Genomic DNA, 14,951 nt, shown 5'->3' on the forward strand with positions numbered 1-14,951 from the left:
ATTGGTAGTGAGGAGAAAAGGGGTGTGGACAACTGTTGACCTCAGAGGGCCAGACTGGAATTTCAGGAGGGCCAGATTTGCATAGGATTGCACTGCATAACACCTGCATTCGGAAGCATCCTTATCAAGTATATGGACTACGATTTCCACATGACAAAACCAAAACAAAAAACAAAAAACAAAAACCCTGGAAAGTGCTATATCAGAGTAAGGCTTCAATTGGGCTATCATCTTTTTAACAATCATCCGGTTAAATCCAGATTGTAGATACAAGTCATAAAGGTCCTAATGGAAAACATCTGAAGGGACATATAACCTTATCTTTCTCTGAATGGCTGCTTTTAAGAGTCCATGAATATCTGGACTGTCACCCCACCAGTGTTTTATTAGACCATTAATTGTCTTTCTTTAAGCAGATTAATCAATTAATGAACTAATTAAATTACATATTACACTATGTTCCCCCTCCCGCCAAAGGTGACATTGCTGGGATATTTAATAAGAGTAGCCATTTCCACTGGCTAAGATCCAGCCTGTACAAGTTATTTCCTGCATGCCAGTGTTGGCTTGTCACAATTAGAGTAAGCTTTGGGTAGCTCCTGGCTGCACTGAAAGGTGGTTCAGAACTTACTGAATTCTGCAAAACTGTATGGTTCTTTCAAAACATAAAAAGTTGTGCAACTGTAGGCAGACTTCTGGAAATCTACATTTGCTTTGGCCATAGTTATCACATCTAGGAAGTGTTCTTTTTAAGGATTCCAGCAACATGCATCCTGTACTCCTGCCAAATCTTTGTTCTCATGATATTGTAACTGTTTCACTTGTCAAATCCCACAATAACCTTTCTGCCAATGCCAACAATCTTTAAGACTATGATGCTATATATCACCCTTTCCCAACTTGGTACCCTCCAGATGCATTCAATCACAACTTCCATCATCTCCAGCCAGAATAGCCATGCTGGTTCAGGATGATGGGACTTGCAGTCCAACACATCTGTGGGGCGGACCAGGTTGGGGAAGTCTGTTTATATCCACAACTGATATATGTGTGTAAGAATGCCTCAGCACTACAAAAATGGCATGTGATGGGATTCTAAATGAAGTTATCATCAGTAGCAAACTTCTGGGACTTTACATTCAAGGAAAGGTAATACAAAGCTTCATCCCACCAGCCTTATATTGTGCTGTTGCAGCGAAATCTATGCAAAAGACTCAAATGACGCCGATATTATAGGCTGCTTTAACTGCGAAGGACTCGGATGACGTTGACTATGTCCTGCTGTGACTGTAGTTCTCCCTCCCCCCCCATAGTGAAATATTTTGGTGCAGGGAAGGCCTGGTTCTTCTGGGAATGCAAAAATACATCGCTCAAATTTCAACATGTGTTTTCATCCAACATTTTCAATGCGCTGTAGTGTCGGCGTGTTTTCAAGGGGGTGTACAAATTCAAATCTTTTCCTCCTGCTGCTTCTGAACTCCCCCCACTCCCTCATGGCAGGGAAACAGGAGCGGCTAAATCACCCAGTTGAACAAGCCAAAAGCAGCAGCAGCAACCCTCACCCACATATATACAAATCAAGCAGACAGGACAGTGGGGGAGGAAAGGAAGGTGGAGGGAAAGAGACTCTTTAAATCTCTGTGTGTTTTTAACCATTTTCCACTGCAAAGGAACAGGTTGTTAGGTAGCGCCATAAGAGCGCTCTTCAAAGCAAGACAAGGCTGGTCAGTTTCATCCAAATGTCTTGTTAGTTTCAAGCAAAGTCCTTTGGCTGCTTCTGAATCAGTGTGTGTGTGTAAGTGTCCTTTTCAATCCTACTTTTCCCTGTTCCCATACCCACTCCTTGCTCTCCATGGGGGTGGAGCTCCTACCAACATCACAGACACAGGCTGTGTGTCTCTTCCCTTATTGATTTATCTCCTTAAAAACATGTGTTGCTCTTGTTCTTACTTGAACAGGAGTTGGTGGGGGAAGGACACAGCTCCTACTTCCATTCCTGATCTTGAAAAGTTAGTTGTGCAAGCAGGTATTTACAGAAATCCAGCAACAATCAGTTTCCTTTTGCAAATATTTGCTGGTGTGTGTTAGTAGTATATGGCCCTACTTCCTGTCAAATTTATGCAAATGAGCCATGTGGCTTTGTTTTGGTCACGTGACCAAAACAAACACCACGTGACCAGAAGTGACGTCACTAGCTGTCAAAACAAGCAGCACGTGGCCGGAAGTGACGTCACCAGCTGTCAATACAAACAGCACGTGACCGGAACTGACGACACTAGCTGTCAAAACAAAACAGCACATGACCGGAACTGACGTCATCAGCTGTCATAACAAAACACCATGTGCCCAGAAATGCTGGCACTACCTGTCAAAAGAAAGGCCACGTGGCCGGAAGTGACGTTTTTTCTGCGGCGACCGGAAATGATGCTTTTTGCAGGCGACCGGTGGAACATGTCCAGGCATGTCTCCCCACAGCCTCTCAGCGGTTGGCTAAGGAATATCAAATGGCCTGCCCCGCAACCAATAGGAAGAGTTTTCAGAACCCCTAAAGGATTCACCAGGGTGTGCAGTGCTTTTCAGACTTTCAACCCGTCGGGAACAGTTGCTGATTTTAAGCAGGAGACAACATGGAAACCCCCAGCACCCCGATGCGGCCTATAGAGGTGTCTACCCCGATGGCACCAGAGAGGCCTAAACCCAGAAAGCGTTATCTCAGCACCAGCTCTGACGATGAACAGTTCCCACCAACAAAGACCCCACAGGAGGAAGATGAGGAGATCTCACAAATATGGCAAAGCTTGTTGGACTCTATCTCGATACCAAACTCTATAATGCAGGTAAAACTTTTTTTTTTTTCTGGCATCCTATTTATGTGCAAAAACAACTTGTAAGAGTTACAGAAAATTACATTTTCCCCTTAAATTTCCAGGAGCCAGCAGCAGAGGCTGTAACAGCTGAAGAACCTGAGAAGTGCATCAATACTAGCATCCCGCCGTCACCTATTGAGCTTTGGAATATGGCTTCTGCAAGTAACATTCACATTCAGGTGTGTGTGTTTTCAGTGTTCTGTCTAAAAAGTTTTCCAAATAGATTTAATGTTAATAGTTTTAAAATATCTTTTAGGCTCCTGAAGCATTGGCAAACAATCAGCCGGCGCATCTCACCCTGAAAAATCTTCTTGGACTGTCGATTGATGAAACACAGCACATTTTACCAAGAAAGCGTCGAGGAGCTATGCGTGGAATTGTCAGAGCAACCATTTATGGCATCTTGAAACACTGCCTAAGCCAGTATCTGTATGAGAGCTGTATTGGATGTACAATACAGGCCCCTGGACAGAGCTCTCACGAATGTACAGTATGGACAGAAAATGACATTTCCACAAAACTACGCATTCTTTGTGCAAAACTCTGGTTTCAGCCTGTGTTGCATGTTGTTATCCTCATTGGTTATTCTCTAAATTGTCTTGCTTTGACCTCAGAGAATGTGGACCAGGTCTTAATTCTGACTACAGAGATTAGCAGAGCTATAAATCCTCGAATGTACCTTGAAAAAATTATGAAGACCACCGACCAATCCTTTCTTCAACATGTAGAACGCGTAATCAAAGATCGGCCCTATAAGTCATTTCTTACATCTGTAAATGCTGTTTTTAGAAATTCTGTCTAAATTCCTTCATTGTTAAATTGTTTTGCATCATTGAGAATTAAAAAATAAAGAAAACTTTATTTCTTTATGTAAGCAATAGTTTTATTTTATTTCACACCACAGGTACATAATCCCATCATGGAAGGAACTAAGTCAGGGTGGGGGTCAGGGAAGGAAATGAACAAGGGCAAATCTAATCACTGTTGCATGGGGCAGAAGGAACTGAGCCATTGTGGAGTCAACACTGGCTTTCACCAGAGGCAAATCTAATCACTGTTGTATGGGGCAGAAGGAACTAAGCCATTGTGGAGTCATCATAGGTTTTCATCAGGGGCAAACCTAATCACTGTTGCATGGGGCAGAAGGAACTAAGCCAGTGTGGGGTCAACATTGGCTTTCACCAGAGGCAAATCTAATCACTGTTGCATGGGGCATAAGCAACTAAGCCAGGGTGGGGGTCAGGGAAGGAAATGAACAAAGGCATACCCCAGAGGCAAATCTAAACACTGTTGTATGGGGATGGAAGTCTCAGCCAATGACAGTCTTCAAAACTAGAACCTGAAGGACAACGCCCAGAGCCAAAAAGTATATAGAATCAGAGCAATGCAGAAACCATCTTTGGTGCCCATAGGGATCTGAAGTTCTCCGGCATGTAAATGGTGAGTGATTTTTTCTTTTCCTTCAACTCTCTATTTCTAAAGAAATATTTTTCAGCTTATTTATCTCTGCTAAATATAGAGAATAGCAAATCCTAAATGCAAGTTTATTTTAATTTTGATTGTGGTGGTGTAGAAACTCTTTATTTTCTATTGAGGGAGCATGATAAAAAATAGCCCAAGCATATGGCCATGTGTATGAGAAGGTAGTTACTTTTACTTAAATATAAGGTGTTTTACATTTTTTAACTATGAACCCTTTAAATTGGAGCTAGGGTAAAATGCTTGTGCCTTGGGTAAGTGGCCACTACTGTAACAATAATAAAAAGTCCCACACTTATGGCTTAAGGTATTTTAATTCATAGACACAGCTGAAATTTCTATACAGGAAAAAACAGCCATTTCAGAGTGTAACATTTAAGAAAAAAGGACAGACATTTTTCTCCCATGCGGTAGGACGGTTTCCCGGCCTTAACCACATTGAATAATCCATTTTCCTGTGGTAAAGAGAGTAAAACAGTTTCAGTTAGGATATACAGTACTAATATAGTTTGCCTTTTACCTGATTTCTTCAAAGGAGTCATACCCAGCCGCCATTTTCACTGATCCACTGTGCCTTGGTGTTGTGGATATATTCTGCCATGAACTCTACCATCTGTCTTGTGTTTTCATGAGTCATAAGAATCCCAAATGCTTGTAGTTTCTTTAAAAGAGCAAAACCCAAACAGAATAATCGATAATAAACGTCCAAAATTAATTTTTCCATCAGAAAATTCTTCTTTCATCACAAGATTGAAAATTCTACAGCCGTCCTCCATAGAACGCAGTTCAAGTGTATCCATAAGCGTCAACAGCTCCTTGTTAGCAAAATCGTGATACATAGAGGTAAGTTTCTGTAAAATCAGAGTTGTTCTGTATTGTGATGTTTTAGGTGATGGTTGTCCAGAAGTACAGTTCAAATAGTTTACAAAGAGTTTGTAAACATAATCAAATGATACAGGATCCATTGGCCTTTGCAGCATAGTAAAAAAAATGGTCCGACGCTCTTTTGTGTTGTATCTGGTCATATGTGGGCTAGCCCCAACATGTCCTTGAGGAATACCTGAGGAATACCTGTTGTGTATTCAAACTACTTGTGTTTTACAGAGGGTGTTTGTGAAATGTCGCAACAAAAGAAAATCGCTCAACCAGGGAGCCGGAGCCCCATACATGAACCTACCCATACTGAAAATCAGGGTAAAGACAAATATGATTGTTATTTCATTTTTATTTTGGGGGTAGTGTTATCTTGTCATGAAAATATTGTGCAAATGTTGAATGTTTATTTTTTTCAGAACAATCAGATGACCACGCAACCAATGAGAATCTCAAACCTCAAGATTCAAAGACTGAGACAACACATGAGGGGACCCAAGCATCAAAGGACGACAGACCTGGAGGCCACGGTAAAGCCAAACGAAAACTCAAACACCTCACGGGGAACACTTTAAAGCCATTTAAAAAACGGAAAGTGGGCACTTCTGCTTCTGATAATTTAGATGACGTGCTTGAAAAGTACAAGCAATGTGCTGAGGAGGCTATGTCACCTTTGAGTGCCAGCTTACTGAGACCCCATGCGTCAACAAAATATTTGGAAGCAGCCCGGGCTAAAATTTCTTTTTCTTTTTTTTTATTAAATTTTTTATTTTTATTTTTCAACAACAACAACAAAAAGAACATAATACATAAACATAAAATACCCTTTATATCATATGTTCAAGCTTAATCTATTAAACATATTCATACTCAACATAACAGTGCACCCCCCACCTCGGGATCTCATTCCTGTTTCCAAAAACTCATAGTTTCTTCTGTTAGTGGTTTCCCGCTTCCCTTAGAAAACACAAACTCTAGGAACTTTTTCCAGATTCCCTCAAAATCATTCGTTTTTACTATACCTCTTTTCATTTTAATCTTGCATGTCAATTTATCATTTATAGCAATGTCCCACACTTCTTTATACCATTCTTCAATACAATAATCTCCTTGAGTCTTCCAGTTCCTAGCTACGATTAACCTTGCAGCCGTCAGCAAATTCGTTATCAGTTCCTTAGTTTTTTTACTACATTTAAGATCTTCTTGCAGTGAGAGTAATGCAATCCTTGGTGTGTCCTCTATTTTAATTCCAACAATTTCCTTAATCTCGAAGAACACCATCTTCCACAACTTTTGCACATATTTACAATCCCACCACATATGTAAATACGTTCCTTTTTCACCACATCCCCTCCAACAATCTGCTGAATGCTGATTATTAATCTTATCTAATCTAAACAGAGTTAAATACCACCTCCATAAAATTTTATAATAATTCTCCTTTATTCTTACTGACATATTTCTCAACACTCTCTGTCTCCATAGTCCTTCCCAACTCTGCTGTCCTATCTGTATCTTCAAATCAGTCTCCCAAACCACTTTTCCTACACTATCCAACAATCCTTTCTCAGCTAATATATTATGTAATTGACTCATTAACCCTTTTGTCCCTATATTTTTGTCCCTTATCGATTTCTTTTTTTCCAATTAGTTTCTCGAACTTCGTCATCTCTCCACACTCTCCATTTTCTCTTACCCAATTTTAGTCCATTGTTCCAATTGCCCATAGTTTAACCACGTTAATTTTATATCTTTTAAAACCTCCTCCAACCTCTCTCTTGTATTCATCCCTCTTAGCCATTCTCTTAGTTTAATTTTATTTTTCTCTATTAAAACTTTACTTAATCTGTTCTTTAAATCTTCAGGAAAATTCTTTAACATTATCACCGGTGTTAAGGAGGAGCTGCTTGAAAGCAGTTCCTTTTTATATTTGTTCCAGAGTTCCCAGTGGAACTTCAAAAACTGATTATCTAAATCATTAACCCATTTTCCTTTCCCTCTTTCCTTAAAGAATACATTATGCAATTTTAATTCTATATTGCTTGTTGATTTTTTTCTCCGTCCAATCTAAATCACCTACACCTAAAATTGCTTCAACAATATGTCTTAACCTATTTGCTACATAATAAGAATTAATATTTGGGAGTCCCAATCCTCCCTTTCTTTGGCTTAAATACCATTAACTTTTATTAATCCTTGATTTCTTCTCTGCATTACAATAATTATTTATAAGATTCTGCCAACTTTTTAACTCTAAATCTGAAATTCTTATTGGTAGCATCCTAAAAATAAAATTAATCGTAGGTAAAATTTTCATCTTTATTAAAGCTATTCTTCCAAACCATGAAAGGTTCAGTCTCTTATATTTCTTTAATTTTTCTACATCTCTTTTTCAATCCATTTAAATTCTCGCTTTCCAAATCTTCTAATTTTTTAGTAATCTTAATTCCCAAATATTTAATTTTTTTCTTTACTTTTCAAATCTGTAACATTCCCTTCCCACTCCTTTTCTTCCTTTTTAGTGTAATTAAATAACATCAATTCCGATTTTGCCCAATTTATTCTTAACCCCGTAACTTCTTCAAATTCTTTCAACTGCTGTTTAATTCTTTCCATTTTACCTATAGGATCTCTAATAGTTATTAACGTATCATCTGCAAACATATTCAACTTTATTTTATTACTGCTACCTATCCCCTCTAGATCCCCATCTTCTCTTATTACATTTGCCAGCAATTCCATCACCAATACAAACAGGACTGGCGAGAGTGGGCAACCTTGTGTCCCTCTGGCTAGTCGTATCTTATCCGTAATTCCATCAGTTACTACCACTACGGCTGTATTTTGGGAGTATAACTGCTCTATTATTGCTTTAAATTTATTTCCAAATCCCATTTTTATTTAGAACCATCTTAAATGGGATAGGATCAGTAAAAAATAAGCAAGGTAATTATTGTCACATGATGAAGGATAAAATAAAAATTTTCAGGAATTTTTTGAAGATCCTGAATATCCCCTGAATTACATTCAAAACTCTTCCTACTAAAGTGTGCATCTGTCTTCCTGTCATAAAAACACATTGGTCTTCCCCTACATACTTAGCTATAAATTTGTTTAGTCTTATAGCCAAAATAGTTGAAAAAATTTTTTTATAAAACTCTGGTCCTAGACCATCTGCCCCAGGTGATTTCCCTACTTTAAGCTGGTCTATAACCTCCTCTATTTCACTTTGCAGTATAATTTTGTTAATTATTTCCTTATGCTCTTTTTCTAATCCCTTCTTCAAGAATTTATCCACATACACTTCCATTCTCTTCCTTTGGGTATCTTTTTCCTTATATAAATCTTCAAAAAATTCCTGAAAATTTTTTATTTTATCCTTCATCATGTGACAATAATTACCTTGCTTATTTTTTACTGATCCTATCCCATTAAAGATGGTTCTAAATAAAAATGGGATTTGGAAATAAATTTAAAGCAATAATAGAGCAGTTATACTCCCAAAATACAGCCGTAGTGGTAGTAACTGATGGAATTACGGATAAGATACAACTAGCCAGAGGGACACAAGGTTGCCCACTCTCGCCAGTCCTGTTTGTATTGGTGATGGAATTGCTGGCAAATGTAATAAGAGAAGATGGGGATCTAGAGGGGATAGGTAGCAGTAATAAAATAAAGTTGAATATGTTTGCAGATGATACGTTAATAACTATTAGAGATCCTATAGGTAAAATGGAAAGAATTAAACAGCAGTTGAAAGAATTTGAAGAAGTTACGGGGTTAAGAATAAATTGGGCAAAATCGGAATTGATGTTATTTAATTACACTAAAAAGGAAGAAAAGGAGTGGGAAGGGAATGTTACAGATTTGAAAAGTAAAGAAAAAAATTAAATATTTGGGAATTAAGATTACTAAAAAATTAGAAGATTTGGAAAGCGAGAATTTAAATGGATTGAAAAAGAGATGTAGAAAAATTAAAGAAATATAAGAGACTGAACCTTTCATGGTTTGGAAGAATAGCTTTAATAAAGATGAAAATTTTACCTACGATTAATTTTATTTTTAGGATGCTACCAATAAGAATTTCAGATTTAGAGTTAAAAAGTTGGCAGAATCTTATAAATAATTATTGTAATGCAGAGAAGAAATCAAGGATTAATAAAAGTTAATGGTATTTAAGCCAAAGAAAGGGAGGATTGGGACTCCCAAATATTAATTCTTATTATGTAGCAAATAGGTTAAGACATATTGTTGAAGCAATTTTAGGTGTAGGTGATTTAGATTGGACGGAGAAAAAAATCAACAAGCAATATAGAATTAAAATTGCATAATGTATTCTTTAAGGAAAGAGGGAAAGGAAAATGGGTTAATGATTTAGATAATCAGTTTTTGAAGTTCCACTGGGAACTCTGGAACAAATATAAAAAGGAACTGCTTTCAAGCAGCTCCTCCTTAACACCGGTGATAATGTTAAAGAATTTTCCTGAAGATTTAAAGAACAGATTAAGTAAAGTTTTAATAGAGAAAAATAAAATTAAACTAAGAGAATGGCTAAGAGGGATGAATACAAGAGAGAGGTTGGAGGAGGTTTTAAAAGATATAAAATTAACGTGGTTAAACTATGGGCAATTGGAACAATGGACTAAAATTGGGTAAGAGAAAATGGAGAGTGTGGAGAGATGACGAAGTTCGAGAAACTAATTGGAAAAAAAGAAATCGATAAGGGACAAAAATATAGGGACAAAAGGGTTAATGAGTCAATTACATAATATATTAGCTGAGAAAGGATTGTTGGATAGTGTAGGAAAAGTGGTTTGGGAGACTGATTTGAAGATACAGATAGGACAGCAGAGTTGGGAAGGACTATGGAGACAGAGAGTGTTGAGAAATATGTCAGTAAGAATAAAGGAGAATTATTATAAAATTTTATGGAGGTGGTATTTAACTCTGTTTAGATTAGATAAGATTAATAATCAGCATTCAGCAGATTGTTGGAGGGGATGTGGTGAAAAAGGAACGTATTTACATATGTGGTGGGATTGTAAATATGTGCAAAAGTTGTGGAAGATGGTGTTCTTCGAGATTAAGGAAATTGTTGGAATTAAAATAGAGGACACACCAAGGATTGCATTACTCTCACTGCAAGAAGATCTTAAATGTAGTAAAAAAACTAAGGAACTGATAACGAATTTGCTGACGGCTGCAAGGTTAATCGTAGCTAGGAACTGGAAGACTCAAGGAGATTATTGTATTGAAGAATGGTATAAAGAAGTGTGGGACATTGCTATAAATGATAAATTGACATGCAAGATTAAAATGAAAAGAGGTATAGTAAAAACGAATGATTTTGAGGGAATCTGGAAAAAGTTCCTAGAGTTTGTGTTTTCTAAGGGAAGCGGGAAACCACTAACAGAAGAAACTATGAGTTTTTGGAAACAGGAATGAGATCCCGAGGTGGGGGGTGCACTGTTATGTTGAGTATGAATATGTTTAATAGATTAAGCTTGAACATATGATATAAAGGGTATTTTATGTTTATGTATTATGTTCTTTTTGTTGTTGTTGTTGAAAAATAAAAATAAAAAATTTAATAAAAAAAAAGAAAAAGAAATTTTAGCCCGGGCTGCTTCCAAATATTTTGTTGACGCATGGGGTCTCAGTAAGCTGGCACTCAAAGGTGACATAGCCTCCTCAGCACATTGCTTGTACTTTTCAAGCACGTCATCTAAATTATCAGAAGCAGAAGTGCCCACTTTCCGTTTTTTAAATGGCTTTAAAGTGTTCCCCGTGAGGTGTTTGAGTTTTCGTTTGGCTTTACCGTGGCCTCCAGGTCTGTCGTCCTTTGATGCTTGGGTCCCCTCATGTGTTGTCTCAGTCTTTGAATCTTGAGGTTTGAGATTCTCATTGGTTGCGTGGTCATCTGATTGTTCTGAAAAAAATAAACATTCAACATTTGCACAATATTTTCATGACAAGATAACACTACCCCCAAAATAAAAATGAAATAACAATCATATTTGTCTTTACCCTGATTTTCAGTATGGGTAGGTTCATGTATGGGGCTCCGGCTCCCTGGTTGAGCGATTTTCTTTTGTTGCGACATTTCACAAACACCCTCTGTAAAACACAAGTAGTTTGAATACACAACAGGTATTCCTCAGGTATTCCTCAAGGACATGTTGGGGCTAGCCCACATATGACCAGATACAACACAAAAGAGCGTCGGACCATTTTTTTTACTATGCTTCAAAGGCCAATGGATCCTGTATCATTTGATTATGTTTACAAACTCTTTGTAAACTATTTGAACTGTACTTCTGGACAACCATCACCTAAAACATCACAATACAGAACAACTCTGATTTTACAGAAACTTACCTCTATGTATCACGATTTTGCTAACAAGGAGCTGTTGACGCTTATGGATACACTTGAACTGCGTTCTATGGAGGACGGCTGTAGAATTTTCAATCTTGTGATGAAAGAAGAATTTTCTGATGGAAAAATTAATTTTGGACGTTTATTATCGATTATTCTGTTTGGGTTTTGCTCTTTTAAAGAAACTACAAGCATTTGGGATTCTTATGACTCATGAAAACACAAGACAGATGGTAGAGTTCATGGCAGAATATATCCACAACACCAAGGCACAGTGGATCAGTGAAAATGGCGGCTGGGTATGACTCCTTTGAAGAAATCAGGTAAAAGGCAAACTATATTAGTACTGTATATCCTAACTGAAACTGTTTTACTCTCTTTACCACAGGAAAATGGATTATTCAATGTGGTTAAGGCCGGGAAACCGTCCTACCGCATGGGAGAAAAATGTCTGTCCTTTTTTCTTAAATGTTACACTCTGAAATGGCTGTTTTTTCCTGTATAGAAATTTCAGCTGTGTCTATGAATTAAAATACCTTAAGCCATAAGTGTGGGACTTTTTATTATTGTTACAGTAGTGGCCACTTACCCAAGGCACAAGCATTTTACCCTAGCTCCAATTTAAAGGGTTCATAGTTAAAAAATGTAAAACGCCTTATATTTAAGTAAAAGTAACTACCTTCTCATACACATGGCCATATGCTTGGGCTATTTTTTATCATGCTCCCTCAATAGAAAATAAAGAGTTTCTACACCACCACAATCAAAATTAAAATAAACTTGCATTTAGGATTTGCTATTCTCTATATTTAGCAGAGATAAATAAGCTGAAAAATATTTCTTTAGAAATAGAGAGTTGAAGGAAAAGAAAAAATCACTCACCATTTACATGCCGGAGAACTTCAGATCCCTATGGGCACCAAAGATGGTTTCTGCATTGTTCTGATTCTATATACTTTTTGGCTCTGGGCGTTGTCCTTCAGGTTCTAGTTTTGAAGACTGTCATTGGCTGAGACTTCCATCCCCATACAACAGTGTTTAGATTTGCCTCTGGGGTATGCCTTTGTTCATTTCCTTCCCTGACCCCCACCCTGGCTTAGTTGCTTATGCCCCATGCAACAGTGATTAGATTTGCCTCTGGTGAAAGCCAATGTTGACCCCACACTGGCTTAGTTCCTTCTGCCCCATGCAACAGTGATTAGGTTTGCCCCTGATGAAAACCTATGATGACTCCACAATGGCTTAGTTCCTTCTGCCCCATACAACAGTGATTAGATTTGCCTCTGGTGAAAGCCAGTGTTGACTCCACAATGGCTCAGTTCCTTCTGCCCCATGCAACAGTGATTAGATTTGCCCTTGTTCATTTCCTTCCCTGACCCCCACCCTGACTTAGTTCCTTCCATGATGGGATTATGTACCTGTGGTGTGAAATAAAATAAAACTATTGCTTACATAAAGAAATAAAGTTTTCTTTATTTTTTAATTCTCAATGATGCAAAACAATTTAACAATGAAGGAATTTAGACAGAATTTCTAAAAACAGCATTTACAGATGTAAGAAATGACTTATAGGGCCGATCTTTGATTACGCGTTCTACATGTTGAAGAAAGGATTGGTCGGTGGTCTTCATAATTTTTTCAAGGTACATTCGAGGATTTATAGCTCTGCTAATCTCTGTAGTCAGAATTAAGACCTGGTCCACATTCTCTGAGGTCAAAGCAAGACAATTTAGAGAATAACCAATGAGGATAACAACATGCAACACAGGCTGAAACCAGAGTTTTGCACAAAGAATGCGTAGTTTTGTGGAAATGTCATTTTCTGTCCATACTGTACATTCGTGAGAGCTCTGTCCAGGGGCCTGTATTGTACATCCAATACAGCTCTCATACAGATACTGGCTTAGGCAGTGTTTCAAGATGCCATAAATGGTTGCTCTGACAATTCCACGCATAGCTCCTCGACGCTTTCTTGGTAAAATGTGCTGTGTTTCATCAATCGACAGTCCAAGAAGATTTTTCAGGGTGAGATGCGCCGGCTGATTGTTTGCCAATGCTTCAGGAGCCTAAAAGATATTTTAAAACTATTAACATTAAATCTATTTGGAAAACTTTTTAGACAGAACACTGAAAACACACACACCTGAATGTGAATGTTACTTGCAGAAGCCATATTCCAAAGCTCAATAGGTGACGGCGGGATGCTAGTATTGATGCACTTCTCAGGTTCTTCAGCTGTTACAGCCTCTGCTGCTGGCTCCTGGAAATTTAAGGGGAAAATGTAATTTTCTGTAACTCTTACAAGTTGTTTTTGCACATAAATAGGATGCCAGAAAAAAAAAAAAGTTTTACCTGCATTATAGAGTTTGGTATCGAGATAGAGTCCAACAAGCTTTGCCATATTTGTGAGATCTCCTCATCTTCCTCCTGTGGGGTCTTTGTTGGTGGGAACTGTTCATCGTCAGAGCTGGTGCTGAGATAACGCTTTCTGGGTTTAGGCCTCTCTGGTGCCATCGGGGTTAGACACCTCTATAGGCCGCATCGGGGTGCTGGGGGTTTCCATGTTGTCTCCTGCTTAAAATCAGCAACTGTTCCCGACGGGTTGAAAGTCTGAAAAGCACTGCACACCCTGGTGAATCCTTTAGGGGTTCTGAAAACTCTTCCTATTGGTTGCGGGGCAGGCCATTTGATATTCCTTAGCCAACCGCTGAGAGGCTGTGGGGAGACATGCCTGGACATGTTCCACCGGTCGCCTGCAAAAAGCATCATTTCCGGTCGCCGCAGAAAAAACGTCACTTCCGGCCACGTGGCCTTTCTTTTGACAGGTAGTGCCAGCATTTCTGGGCACATGGTGTTTTGTTATGACAGCTGATGACGTCAGTTCCGGTCATGTGCTGTTTTGTTTTGACAGCTAGTGTCGTCAGTTCCGGTCACGTGCTGTTTGTATTGACAGCTGGTGACGTCACTTCCGGCCACGTGCTGCTTGTTTTGACAGCTAGTGACGTCACTTCTGGTCACGTGGTGTTTGTTTTGGTCACGTGACCAAAACAAAGCCACATGGCTCATTTGCATAAATTTGACAGGAAGTAGGGCCATATACTACTTGTGTTTTTTTTTTAAGAGTCAATTAATCTCTTTAAAAATCAGTAGAGGACAACAGCAGTGATCCTTACAAGTGCATAACACAAAAGATGGAGATCACTTCTGTACTGTGATGTGAAACAGTGATCTACATCTTTACCAGCTCAAGCCTATTGCAGAGTCAGTCAAACTGATGCTGATTTCTTTCTGCACACGAGTCCAAAACACTCCAGTGAAATACTGTGCAGCGGTAATAACAGTAGCAGATCTTTC

At 38.4% G+C, this 14,951-nt stretch overlaps 2 protein-coding genes across 2 annotated transcripts; one reads left to right on the forward strand and one right to left on the reverse strand.

Annotated features, from left to right (window-relative positions):
• Positions 1–2,627: 2,627 nt before the first annotated feature.
• Positions 2,628–5,794, forward strand: LOC134413424 (uncharacterized). The gene is made up of 4 exons (XM_063147599.1): positions 2,628–2,837; positions 2,930–3,046; positions 3,124–3,639; positions 5,639–5,794. Exons 1-4 carry the CDS (start codon positions 2,628–2,630, stop codon positions 5,792–5,794), a joined length of 999 nt encoding a protein of 332 aa, XP_063003669.1.
• Positions 5,795–10,992: 5,198 nt separating this feature from the next.
• LOC134413425 (uncharacterized) lies at positions 10,993–14,111 on the reverse strand. The gene is made up of 4 exons (XM_063147600.1): positions 13,950–14,111; positions 13,741–13,857; positions 13,148–13,663; positions 10,993–11,148 (listed from the first exon to the last, which is right to left on the reverse strand). The coding sequence occupies exons 1-4, from the start codon at positions 14,109–14,111 to the stop codon at positions 10,993–10,995; spliced, it is 951 nt and encodes a 316-aa protein (XP_063003670.1).
• Positions 14,112–14,951: the final 840 nt, after the last annotated feature.

Source organism: Elgaria multicarinata, chromosome 1 (genome assembly GCF_023053635.1).
Source record: "Elgaria multicarinata webbii isolate HBS135686 ecotype San Diego chromosome 1, rElgMul1.1.pri, whole genome shotgun sequence".
NCBI lineage: Eukaryota > Metazoa > Chordata > Lepidosauria > Squamata > Anguidae > Elgaria > Elgaria multicarinata.